The following is a 13862-nucleotide window of genomic DNA, read 5'->3' on the forward strand; positions in this document are numbered from 1 at the left end:
ATTTGACTATCATGTTATAACCACTTATTGTGTATGTCTTTTAATAACTATTGGATAGCTTAAGGATACATATTCATGTTTCCTATTAGGGCTGTGCAAAAAATCGAATGCGATTTTCATGCGCATCTCATCAGTAAAGATGCTCCTGTAATTAGAAGTATATCTCCAGCATGTGTCTTCAGATCAGGGTTGCCAGGTTTTCACAACAAATGCTGCTCAGTTGCTTCTTAAAACTAGCCCAAAACTAGCCCAATCACGTTTCCGGGAGGTTCCCTGATAAAAATTGCTTCCCGGGGTTAAAATATACATTTTTTTGAAGGGTTACCCTGGTAAAATTCGCATTTTAGGGGCTAAATATCACGTTATTGGTATCGGGGTTGCTTCAAACTGCGGACATGAAAAACAATTGCAGACTTGGCAACACTGGTTCAGGTGGAGCGGCAGTTACTACACAGAGCCGTAGTCTACCGACAACTAACACAAAATCATTTTCAAAATCGACAAAGAATCGCCTGCTATTTTAACATCGATTTTGTGTAGATTCAGTGTAGTAAATGCCAACCAAGTCTGTGGTTGTTTCTCATGTCCGCGGGTCAAAGCGACCCCAATACAAATAACGTGATATTTAGCCCCTAAAATGCGAATTTTACCAAGGCAACCCTGCTAAAAAACGTATATTTTAACCCCGGGAAGGAATTTTTTATTGGGGAACCTTCTGGAAGCGCGATTGGGCTAGTTTTGGGCTAGTTTTGAGAAGCAACTGGGCAGGATTTGTTGTGAATACCTGGCAACCCTGATCTGAACGCACGTGCTGGAGATATACTTCTAATTACAGGAGCGTCTTTTCTGATGAGATGTGCATTAAAATTGATTCGATTTTTTTGCACAGCCCTATTTCCTATGTATGTGTTTGAATCTGTTAGCTTGAAACAGTTCTGACCATCAGTTATTTGTCAAATGTATCATATTCTTGTTATAGGAATCATGTCCAAAATTATACCCTGCAAGAGCGGGAAAATTCGGACCATGTGCTTGATAATATAACATATGATTTATGATACCCCCGAGCCAAGACAATATCTGATTGGTCAAGACAACATTTGAGGTGTGGCCAACAGGCCAGTTTAAATACTTAGGACACCATAAAATTTTGCTTTTAGTTTTTAGCTTTGCATTTGCTATCAGTCATGCCAGCTTTTAGTATGCTTTTAGTTTGCTTTTAGCTTCTAGCTTGTAGCTTTGCTTCCTAGCTTTAGCTTTTAGCCATGCTTTTAGTCATCACTTTTAGCTTTCTTTGAGTGCAGTTCCAGCGTGCTTCGGCCTGCACGCCTGCTGCTATGAGAAGAAACACCACCTAGTCTCGTCAAACTTTATTTCTTTTCTGTTTGAGAGTTTCGTGTTCTGAGTTAAGTTTTGTAACGCCGTGTCTCCGAGTCTGACCTCGAGTGCCCGTTCAACTTCAACCAGCCCACACAACTCCGCGTCTTCAGCCAACGCCCAACCACGGGCTTCCCAAGACGTCACTTCAACGACTACTGAACTTCCAGCCAATCAGCGACATCGGGAAACCCCCTTTCAACGACAACTTTACACAGGAGACGCAAGTAGTACCTCCAGACTCTGATTTGTACTGGCGTATTTAACATAATTTTAACCTCATTGGGGAACTCAATGCGAGGGTTAATTAAGTGATTGATGGTTGTTCATGTCTATACAATTTCACGTATTGCTGTAAACTTGGGATTTCACATTTTCATTCTCTTAAACTCATTCTTCCCTAACGTTCTATCTTCCTGCAACTTGTGTGAACATGTGAGTGCGAGTGCTTATGTGTTAGATTAGTTTATATGTCTTAGATTTATCTAATAAAGCCTTATTAATATTGAAAAGAGAAGTATCTTGGGTTTTGTGCTTACAAGTTAATGTCTTAAACTGCCGATCTTGTTACTGTGCTAATGTGTGTTTTCACTATACTTTGGATATTAATATCCAGCGCAAATTTGATGTTAAACGGCTCATTCAGTAAATCGCAGGGCGTCTCAGTTATCAGCTGTAAAACAGTGATTCTGTTCAAATTCCCTTTAAAATCTTAAATGATTCCCTTTGAACTAAACACACTTTTTCCTTCCAGTCAACTTTCTGTTAACATGCTTGGATATAGCACTCTGTGAACAGCCAGCTTCTTTGGCAATTAATGTTTGTGGCTTTCCTTGTGAAGGCTGTCAATGATTGTCTTCTGGACAACTGTCAGATCAGAAGTCTTCCCCATGATTGTGTAGCCTAGTGAACCAAACTGAGAGACCATTTTGAAGACTCGGGAAACCTTTGCAGGTGTTTTGAGTTGATTATCTGATTGGCATGTCACCATATTCTAATTTGTTGAGTGAGATGAGCGACACCTGTTTGACCCACCGGTCTCGAGTCCCACGGAGGAGATGGAAGGATATAAAACTGGAGCGATGACAGTGAAGGACGAGAGAGGACCAGGCCTGGGTTTTAGTTTGTGGGTTTCATCCTGGGACTGTTACAGGGGAAAGTCATCGCAACTGGAAAGGTTCAGCCTCGCCAAGCCGCTCAGTTCCCCTAGGACCGTCCCACTGGGTCCTGGCACAGATTCTCCCACCTGAGCGCTCGCTCCCCTGTCCTGCCGATTCTTATTCCCAGAGGCACCCACTGTTAACACCCCAGTAGTTGTTCGAATCCTGGCCAGTTGGTCCCCAAAATTAGGGGGTGCCGGAGGCGCTGACTAACGGCCACCTGTACATAATGCTTTTGACCCCGAAATTTGATAGCTATGGCCTTTACGGGGTATTCCACGTTATCCCCGTGCACACACCTCACTTTAACCATGCGGCCCATATCCAATGCCCCCGATTGTATCAGGCTTTGATGAATGGAGGTCTGGTTACAACCTGAATCCACCAAAGCCCGATAGCTACCCCCGCTTTATACTCACTGGTATTTGGTACAACCCGGCTTGATCGGGGGCAGCATGCGGGTTGTCCGGGATCCGGACCAACGTCCCCACCTCCATCACCGGGCACCTATCCACGAAATGGCCCGGATCCCTGCAACGCCAGCAGGCCGGCCCAGGCCTCCTCACTGCCCTAGTGGCCGGAAGTGGGTCAGGTGATTGGGGTGGGGAAGCAACAGGAGGTTCCTCGCCCCCTTCCCAGCTCGGGGAGCCCATTCCCTTGGCCGGACCCCGCGACCCGGGCTCCGGCCCCGTCCTCCAGCGCGGTGTGGCCCTCGGCGGCCCTGCGTACCGGGTTCTGGGGAAAGGAACGGGTTTTGGGGAAGGGGAAGAGAGTGAGGTAGGGGAAGAGAGAGAGAGAGAGACAGATGAAAGGGGTTCGCGACCCCGGAACATGCCGCCAACTGATCCTCCGCCAGCTGGATGATGTCCACAAATGGCAAACCCGATGGGCCTGACGGGGTCTGCATGGCGGTGTGTTTCTCCTTCCTTCCCGGGTTTCACCACCACTGTAACAATAAAATCTCCATAATCATCGGGAAGAAGGAGGCGGGAACCGGTGTACAATCAAATTATATTTTAATAATCAAAATAAAGACAAAACAGCGTGTCAGCCCCTCACGGACGACTGACGCGCTCAAATAACACAAACTAAAACCCAGGCCTGGTCCTCTCTCGTCCTTCACTGTAGTCGCTCCAGTTTTATATCCTTCCATCTCCTCCGTGGGACTCGAGACCGGTGGGTCGAACAGGTGTCGCTCATCTCCAATCACTCCACCGGCCTCGCTCTGTTCCCACGTCTCTCGGCCCCGCCCCACTCGTCACATTGAGATGAATGTGAATTTGTGGGTTTTTGATAAATATGAGCCAAAATCATCACAATTAAAAGAACCAATGAATTAAAATGCTTCAGTCTGTGTGCATTGAATTTATTTAATACACGAGTTTTACAATTTGAGTTGAATACCTGAAATAAATTAACTTTTACATGACATTCTAACTGATTGAGATGCACCTGTATATAATTAACATAAAATGAATTATCTTAATCTCACCACCACACTATTATAAAAAAAATACATACATTGTCAAATTAATCATAGTTTTCACAAATGTTGCTATACTGGATGTCTGTTAATTTTGACTTACAAATTATCCTTTAATTTTATTATTGTGTGTGTGTGTGTGTGTGTGTGTGTTATAGTCTAGACCAAATAACATTATGTAACTAAGAAAATCATATGCATATATACTATAGTATGGTGCTTAAAAACACTGCTTTATTATATAGTACTATATATGAATCTATACATTTTGATTATGTTAATAATTCTGCTCTCCTCCTCTTTTTAATATTAAAGTTGAATCTGAAAAAAAAAATGATTTGGTGTGACAGAGTCCTAAGTTTGCAGGATTTAATTGAACATTAACGTACATGTACAGGACTGTCCTATAGCTGATTCCAAAAAGTATGAATAACCATAACAGATTATAAGAAAAATATTCAATGAGACAAATAGAGATTTATTATTAAAGATAAATATTTATTGTGCCTGCAAGAAAACATTCCTCATAAACATTCTTCACAAAATTTGTATTGGGGGAAAAATGTTTGGCCCAAATCTTAAAATAATATATATACTGTTTCTATACAGTCACTATTCAAAATTAAATGGCATTATTTGTCACAAAAATAAATACATTTATCTATAAATTAAAAATAAAAAATGTCTCTGCCAACTACCAAATATGACACAGAATTCTCCTATTTTCTCTTATTTCACTCAAAATACGGTAGATTTTCAATTACATATCACTAACATAATGAGTCATTTAATATTTTTATTCCTGCAGGCCCTAATTATTATCTTAATTTATCCATACACCGCTAGTAAACATGTTATGGACATTTGGAACACAAAAGCTGAAACCACTATGACATTTTGGCAAATAGAGGCATATTTTTAATAGGGACAATGACAAAAAAATAATAGCAATATTCCATCAATTCTGTAAAAGTCATTTTTCTAACCTTTGAATCTATGTGTGGGTCTATAACACTACAGAACTTTAAACTGGATCACATGTGTAGAACTTTTGGTCAGATTTCTGTGACTTTTGTGACTTCAGCTCTTCATCCTGTACATGTACTTTGTAAGGTACACAATCAATTTCTTGAACTGGGGCACTGGGGTATTTCTTGCAGCAGAATTCTTGTATGGCTCTGAAAACAGCAGTGCCAGGTATAGACAAACTAGGGATCCCAGCCAGGAAAAAGATTATTACATAAATCCATGAAGGATATGGCTTCTTCTCTAGGGTTGGGAAGTTTTCCTATAAATGAGAACAAGATCATTTAATTAATTCTAAATGAATGTTTTGCAAATTACAAATATTTATTTTATTTTTTCTAAGTTTATGTTAAACTGATTAAACTTGTAGATCACCGATTCAGGGTCCCAGGCAATGTAGAAGATTTCCTTGGTGACTGTGGTGGAGAAGTAGAAGATAAAGATGGCTAACATGATGATGGGACTTATGAATCTCCATGTGGCTTGCCAGAAGATGTTAGGCTTATGTCCAATCATAAATATCAGGTCTTCATTGAATCTACTCATAAGAAGAATATAACATAATTTATGGCTGATTTCAGTTAGCTTTATCTAAACAATAAAGTCATAAATGCATTGTTTAGTCACTGTGAAAACATCTGTGAATTGCTGATATGTGATTAAACTGTTCTACAGAAACAAATGTATCTTCTTTATCTTGTTGTTTTGTTCTATAACAAATTCTAATCATCTTGTTATGTAAGGGTTAAAGGAACAGCTAAATAAAATAAAAAAAATCTGCTGAAAATTGACTCGCAGACCATCCAAGATGTAGATGAGTTTGTTTCTTCATCAGAGCAGATTTGGAAAAGTTTAGCGTTACATCACTTGTTCATTAATAGATCCTCTGCAGTGAATGGGTGCCGTCAAAAACATTGCAATAATCCACACGACTCCAGTTACACAACGATTAACATCTTGTTGCTTCCAGCTTAAAATATAAGTCCTCTATTGTGATGCATTTATCAGATATTTGGTCATTCTTGATGGCACCCATTTACTGCAGAGGATCCATTGGTGAGCAAGTGATATAATGTTAAATTTCTCCAAATCTGTTCTGATGGATGGCCTGAGGTGACTACATTTTCATAAAATTTTGAGATGAACTATTCCTTTAAATACCATTACACGGCTTAACTTAGGCTCCATCCTACCTGTCTATCCCATAGACATACACAACTCCAATCATCTCAGAGAAAGCAATGATGAGGAGAGGAATCGAGCCGGCAAAATTGTCAAACAGGGCTAGCCAGTAGTTCCCTGAGCCTTGCACAAATATCAGCCCAAACAGACAACACACCAAGCATGTCACCCCTGTTGTGAACAATGGAATGAAAAATGTTTTACCACTTCTGAAACATTATCATCAGTTGGATGGAGGTATGTAAAATCTGTAATGAATTCTTTATGTTATGATGTTCAAAATGAAAGTCTAATTTATACCTGAAATAACCTCTTTGGACCAGCTTTTGGGAAAGACCTTTAGGTCCTGCAGGGGAACCAGAACACCCTCAATGTTGCCAAACATCGAGGACAGGCCGAGGCAGAAGAGCATGACGAAGAACAGGACGGACCAGAGTGGAGACAGTGGCATCTTGGTGATTGCCTCAGTGAACACAATGAAGGCCAAACCTGTTCCCTCTACACCCTGTAAAAGTGTGAAATTCATTTGTTTCAAATAAATGCAGTTTAAAAGTGTCCATTCATCAAAGTATCCTGAGTAAAAAAAATAAAATGAATGTATCATAGTTCCACAAAAATATTAAACAGTATCTGTTTTCAACATTGATACTGATGTTTATTGAGTATCAAATCAGTATACTTGAATGATTTCTGAAGGATCATGTAAAGACCGCAGAAATGGCTGCTGAAAATTCAGCTTTGCAATAAATTGCATTATAAAATTTCAATATATTCAAATAGAAAACAGTAATATTAAACTGTAATAATAACATTTCACAATATTACTGTTTTTAGTGCATTTTTTAACAAATAAAAAATCAAGTCAAACATCTTACAGAGGATATGCCGAAACTATAACCGAAGGAATGCTGTACCCTTCAGCCTTCGAAATAGTGATAATAATAATACAGCTAATTGTTCGTTTTTGTTATATATATATATATATATATATATATATATATATATATATATATATATATATATATATATATATATATATATATATATATATATATATACATATATATACATATATACATATATATACATATATATATATATATATACATATATATATATATATATATACATATATATATATATATATATATACATATATATATATATATATATACATATATATATATATATATATACATATATATATATACATATATATATATATATATATATATATATATATATATATATATATACATATATATATATATATATATATATATATATATATATATATATATATATAATTGTATTATTATTATTATTATTATTTTCAAACTAGTGATTTTATTTGCAAAAAAATAAAATAAAATAAATAAAACTTGTATATCTATTCCAGTAATGCCAAAGTTAAATGTGACATTTATCAATATATTTCCATGGTGCTAATGTAACTACATTATAAGTTGTTTGTATAATAATAGTAATAATAATAAACAACAACATATATTTTATCGTTTAGGTATAATATTAATGATGGTCTTCAAATTTTGAAGATAAATCACTACAATTCCACATTTTACCCCCAGAGAGCACAAAATCCTTTCGTTTATTAGCGATATAAATATTTGCACCAGTATAGGTTCGTCACGGAAGAACTTGGCATTGGAATCAGAGAGCAGTAAATCACCCATCCTTATACCGTACCTCACTGAGGAAGTTGTTTAGATCACAGGTCTTAAGAGCAAGGCTGCTGATGGTATCAGGGTTTGTAGTGTTAAAACTGTGGAGAGCTTCATGATAGTTGCTCAGAGTGATGTTTCCCTCTGGAAGATCAAATGTGTTCAAAAGAGTCAAGATGTTCCTGCAGGACAAAGTCATGATAAGTGCTTCATATTTTAATAATAGTTAATGCATTAGGTATGATAAAAGAACAGCTTTTTATTTATAAGTATATCAATCTTTAAGAAATGCTATTGAGAAATAGTATAAAAAAAAACTAACATTTCATGATAAATATCATATCATAAATCGAGGTTAACATATGCTGTAAAAGTACTGTTCATAGTTGAATTTTGTATTAAATGTGCTAACATAATACACCCACAGTGCCAAGGGAAACCAAAAGTATCCAAAACTATTCAAGTGCGTGTCGTCACATTTATCCATATCTGTGAAATTGTCTTGAAACGCTTCTTCCCAAAACGTAAGGTCAGATGACAAAAACTTACCCACTCAAGCAGTCATCAAATCTCTCTGTAGCTCTGAAACCAATGATGGTGTAGATGACAGTGGCAGCGTAGATCGAGGTAAAGGCATTAATGATGGAGATGATAACTGCATCTTGCTCACAGTTATTGCTGAAGGAAAGAGAGGGCATACTTAGTTGGTATTTGCAGTGAACACTGGGTGGGATTTTTTGTTGCACTCTTCAATTGTCAGTGAGAATGAAGACACACAGAGACAAATGTACAACCTTTCAAACAATAAAAGGCTTTATTCTACAAAACAATGATCCGTATATGTATATAGTGTAAAACAGCCTCAACAAACACGAAAACACTTAAAACATGAACTTACTGCACAGAATTATAGCTGGAAAAGGAGATGAGACCTCCAAAAGCCAGAGAAAATGAATAAAAGACTTGTGCACCTGCATCTAACCATGTGGTTGGGTTTGCTAACTCGTTTAGCTGCAAACAAATACACAATTTGGTTTCTTATGAGTGCACTGGATTTGTTAAAATGTTTTTTTTTTTTTTTGTCATGAGAGTAAATCTCTGCTGAATTTGTTTGATTTTGACACTCACATCTGGAGTGAAGAGGAACTTAATGCCGTCAACGGATCCTTTCAGAGTCAGTCCTCTGATCAGGAAGATTGTAAGAACTACGTATGGCAGTGTAGACGTCACATAAACAGCCTTTAAAGAGAAAAGAAGAGAGGAAAACAACCTTAATTGTTAAATGTGAATATCACATCGAATCAAATCTGATGACAAATACTTTGGACTTGGACAGTGAGTTCAAACTTTGTTTAGTGGCTCTTGATTTAGAGATAAACACTTCTGGAATTATAATCCTTTTTACTGCAACAGTTATTGTAGAACAAAACTGTCTGCTTAATTAAATCACAAGAGCTGTAAAGCTGTAAACCTGTTCTGTCCTTGACATTTTTACAAGCAGGTGTCCTTACAGTACGTCACTGAGATCTTTATTCTTTATTTCAACATTTGTTTACAGCGTTCTCATGATATAAAAATTCATAACCTTTGACAACTGTATTGAGTACTGATTCCCTGGTAAAGCTGTCTTACTAGAGCATTAATGATTACAGATTAGCACAGGGCTTCCCAAACATTTTCTTTTTTCAGTCGAACCTATAGATTTAATACAGACTTTTATTTTGATTGTTTTTATTTTACAATTATTTATATATGGATGTGCATATATGGGTGTATTATCGTTGCTGTTATTTCATTCTAATTATAAAAATTAAGATATAAATATATATTACAATTGTCCGGTAGAATAAAAGAAAAATAATAATACTTGACCCCTAAACAAAGAAAATATGTTTCTTTATATATTGCCAATGTACATTAAATTAGAATGTAGAATAATACATAAGAAACTGAGGAATTATAAACACGAACCAAACAAACTAATGAGGTAACTAACAAGACAACAGAATGAACTAAATTAGAACATGGGAAAACTAGGTCAAACCAACAACACAATGGAAACACAAGACTACATGTTACACATATAGTCATATATTGAACAATATGTGACGAAATATTTCATTACATATTGTATGTAATATTATATTCAATTGTAAATTTAATATATAAATGTAAATGTCATAAAATATGACACACACACTGTAAACTGAGGTTCTCTGATGGTGAATACACTGTAAACTACACTGTTTTATTTTACATTTCATAAACCTCTGCAGCTCCTTCACATTTGAGAAACTGGATTAGCAAATGAACAAAAGCTATGAACGTAAATACATTGTAAATCTGCTTCAAATTCTGAAATATTCTTGTTTTCCATCAGTGCTGTTATTTGAGCAACTCTACCTTTCCAGTCGTCTCTATTCCACGGATGCAGCAGACATACAGCACTCCCCATGCTGAGATCAGACAGAGGATCATCCCCCACTGCAGACCTCCCGTCTCCTCTATGGCCGCTGAGGTGTTCAGAGTCTCACGATACCAGAAATAATCCACAGGTGAGCTCCTCTCACACTCAGAAACTAGTCCTGCCAATAATGCACAGAATGTCCATAGTGGCATTTAAAAAAAAGCCACACACACACATTCAGAATTGAGTTCCTCCTCAGGGTGCTCATATACTGTACCTGTCCTGTTGGCATTGATGGGGCACTGGCTCCAAGGCAGCGGCTCCTGGAAGGAGTTGAAGAAGTACCACAAGACCCAGGCTATGATGGTGTTATAGTACAGACTGACCAGAAAGGACACACACAGAGATGCAATACCTGAAAGAAAGCAGAAGGTAACCTGCTTAGATCACATACTCAACATGGACACATTACTTAAGCCTTTTATTTATTTAAATTATAAACGTCTTTATTCAATCTATGTAATTATCATTAAAAAAATGCATCCAATTTCTATTATTTGTAGTATACTTAATATAATATTCAATATTTTGCTCACCAACTCCTAGCATGTAGGGGTTAATAGTTCTCCACACCCCAACACTTCCTTTTCTTAATCGCTGACCAATGGCAAACTCTAGATGGAGGAGAGGAATTCCCTCAAAAACCAGCAGGATTAGGAAGGGAATCATGAAAGCCCCTGAAAGAAAAGAAATATTGTTTACATTATGTAATACGTCACTGATGCTTTTCACTTCTTGCGGTTCTGTATTTTCACCACAGATGAGTCATAATACAATCTATTAATACAATTACATTTGTATTCATACTACTGAAGTCAATGGGGGCAAACAACTGTTTGGTTATGTCTTTTATGTTAAATAGAAGACTTGACTTGAGGGTGGGCAAATGATGACAGAATTGTGATCTATCCCTTTAATAGATTGTATAAAATGGTAGGCTATATTAAATATAATATACAGTTACTCAGTTGAAAATTAATTTATTTCTGGAACAGATGCCATTGTCAGCCATTCTCATGGCAGTTAAGTTAATGTTTGGCTGGGACGCTGTGACCCTTGAGGAGTTCTCACTTGAAGTGATCTTACCACACCGTCTAGTTAACCTTAAGCTGAGGTCTGTGGTAAAAAAGTTACATACAGTACATTTATTGCACTTACCGGAAACCTGGGAAAGTTAATAAAAGGCTTTAAGAGCCAAAGCTTTTGGATAGCATCTCATAAAAGAAAATCCCTTACACAAATTTATACCAGAGTGATCAGAGTATATAAGCATATTAAAGAATATAGCTACATAGTCACTACTGTAATGCCATAACAGATCAATATAGGATCTCTTTCAAAAGAAGCTTCCAGAATCTTAATTATTTTATTTTTGATGACAGTAGTGACTAGTAACATAAATGCAGTTTTATTGCAATAACAACTTTAGTAGTGTTTTGAAAGCTCTAGTATTGTAAACTTTTATAAGGTATACATCTGTTGCTCTAATGATGGTTTGCATTGAAGCATTTGGTCTATTATTATAATATTCTTAGTATAATTTAATATAATTCTTTTAAGATAAATGAAAAAAAAATATCTTAAAACTTTTCATGTTCTCATTAGTTTGTTTAATTGCATTACTGAGAATGTTAACTCAACAAATGAAAGTTCTGACTTATGTGTATGACAATGTTCTGTCACTATAAACTATAGTTCTGTCTCCTGTGTTTTTCTTTTTTGCTTCATAGATCAAATGTCTCATATTTCATCTCTTTCATCTCTATACTTACTATTGAAAATAGTTAATAGGGGCAAAATAGTTGGTCGTTTATGCTCCACAATTGATGGGCATAATAGTGATATGTGTAATTTTAACACAACTGGTTTATGCTAATTGTTTAAAATATATATTTTTTATATTTTTATGATGAATTTCCATATAGTTTAAGATTTAACTTCTGGCTCTGGGACAAAATTGAAATAATACAATGTGCATAAAAAACATTTTGAAAAGTATTTTTAAAGCAGTTATTGATCACAGGCCAAGATGAAGTCACCACATTAAAATAATTAAAACTGGCAAATCATTACCTTGCAGCAAAATCCCCCTCTGAAATACATATACTAAAATGTTTTATTATGATGATTATTTCATGGTATTAAGAATAATATTAAGTTATTTTATTGAAAATGTTATTCAGGTTTTGAGATGGCAATAATGAATGTTAATTTCACCTGATATGTTGAGCTACTCCGAAGGGATAAAATAAAATAAAGAAAGATATGTAAAAAAATGACTGCACACTGCTTATACATACATACATACATATATACAAATATATATATACAAATATATATATATATATATATATATATATATATATATATATATATATATATATATATATATATATATATATATACGTTCGAGCACAGATCCACTACAGTTCAGCCCCTCAGAAACCCAAGCAAGCACTCACCTCCTCCATGACTCTGGCACAGGTATGGGAAGCGCCAGACGTTGCCCAAACCCACACAGAAGCCCACACAGGTCAGCATGTACTGGGCTTTGTTGTCCCACTTGGGTCTGTCTCCAGCCTCCTCCACCTCCAGGAGCTCCAGCTCATCATGGCTCAGGATCCTGTCCTCCAGGCCTGGGTTCGGCAGCTGCAGCTTCATGATCTCCTGGGCTCCCTGCGTGTTGGTTAGCAGTAGGTATCTGTGAGTGAATCTCTGATGGAGTCGACAGCAGGGAGCTGGACTTTCTGAGTGGATGCAGAAGTATATGTAGCGAACTTTGACATCATCCCACCGGGCCAGTGAGTCACGGTGTGTTTTGAAGATGGGGGAAATGTCCTGTCAGCTGAATGTGAAAAGAAGGGCTGTGACTGGGACTCTATGCATGGCAATAATTAATGTCTTATCAGAGATTGAGAATCCGATTAACATGTCTCTGTATACCCATTCTTGTGGTTAATAACTAAAGATAATGATCTTTATGACACTTTGGAGGTAAGTCAATACCATTCAGTGTCAAAGATCCTTAACAGTCCCATCAGCATGACAGATAATATTTATTCAGTGCATAGTGTAATCTAGTTTTCATTGAGTCATTAAAAAGTAGTTCACATGATAATGGATAATGTTTTCGTGATTATTTCCTGTGATTCATATTTGAAAAGTGATTATTTTATCAAAACACAAGAAGACTTTGTTTTACTACTTGCGATTTGTTTTCGAATCACTTTATTTTCTTACTTGGTTTGTGGAGAGTTTGGTTCAAAAAAACAAAATAGAAATGCCAAAATGTTTTAACTGATTTGCATCAAGTTCTTTTAATGTGTTAAGGTCAAAAGAATAACACACACACTTCATGATTTCATCCTGTTTTACTGCAAAGATAAAGAAAAAATAATAATAGAATTTTAAAAAAAAGTCTGTAAAATGGGGTCCAAAGTAATGTGTTAATATTAAGGATTTTTACATATTTTTCATAGGTGTTT

The 13862-nt window shown here is 36.2% G+C and overlaps 1 protein-coding gene across 1 annotated transcript; it reads right to left on the reverse strand.

Annotated features, from left to right (window-relative positions):
- Nucleotides 1–4935: 4935 nt before the first annotated feature.
- LOC132102848 (sodium-dependent neutral amino acid transporter B(0)AT1-like) lies at nucleotides 4936–13237 on the reverse strand. Its single transcript, XM_059507533.1, has 12 exons — nucleotides 12840–13237; nucleotides 10914–11054; nucleotides 10595–10732; nucleotides 10314–10495; nucleotides 9039–9149; nucleotides 8809–8921; nucleotides 8460–8588; nucleotides 7936–8092; nucleotides 6529–6733; nucleotides 6240–6399; nucleotides 5422–5584; nucleotides 4936–5308 (listed from the first exon to the last, which is right to left on the reverse strand). Exons 1-12 carry the CDS (start codon nucleotides 13036–13038, stop codon nucleotides 5045–5047), a joined length of 1962 nt encoding a protein of 653 aa, XP_059363516.1. The 5' UTR covers nucleotides 13039–13237; the 3' UTR covers nucleotides 4936–5044.
- Nucleotides 13238–13862: the final 625 nt, after the last annotated feature.

This window comes from Carassius carassius, chromosome 24 (genome assembly GCF_963082965.1).
Source record: "Carassius carassius chromosome 24, fCarCar2.1, whole genome shotgun sequence".
NCBI lineage: Eukaryota > Metazoa > Chordata > Actinopteri > Cypriniformes > Cyprinidae > Carassius > Carassius carassius.

Excerpts from the sequence above, each read along its gene's own strand:
- LOC132102848 (XM_059507533.1), bottom strand. The coding sequence starts at position 13,038 with ATGAAGCTGCAGCTGCCGAACCCAGGCCTGGAGGACAGGATCCTGAGC. Across the intron at positions 9,150-10,313 it reads GAATAGAGACGACTGGAAAG|GCTGTTTATGTGACGTCTAC; the intron begins GTAGAGTTGCTC and ends TTCTCTTTAAAG. Across the intron at positions 8,093-8,459 it reads TTTGATGACTGCTTGAGTGG|GAACATCTTGACTCTTTTGA; the intron begins GTAAGTTTTTGT and ends TTTGTCCTGCAG.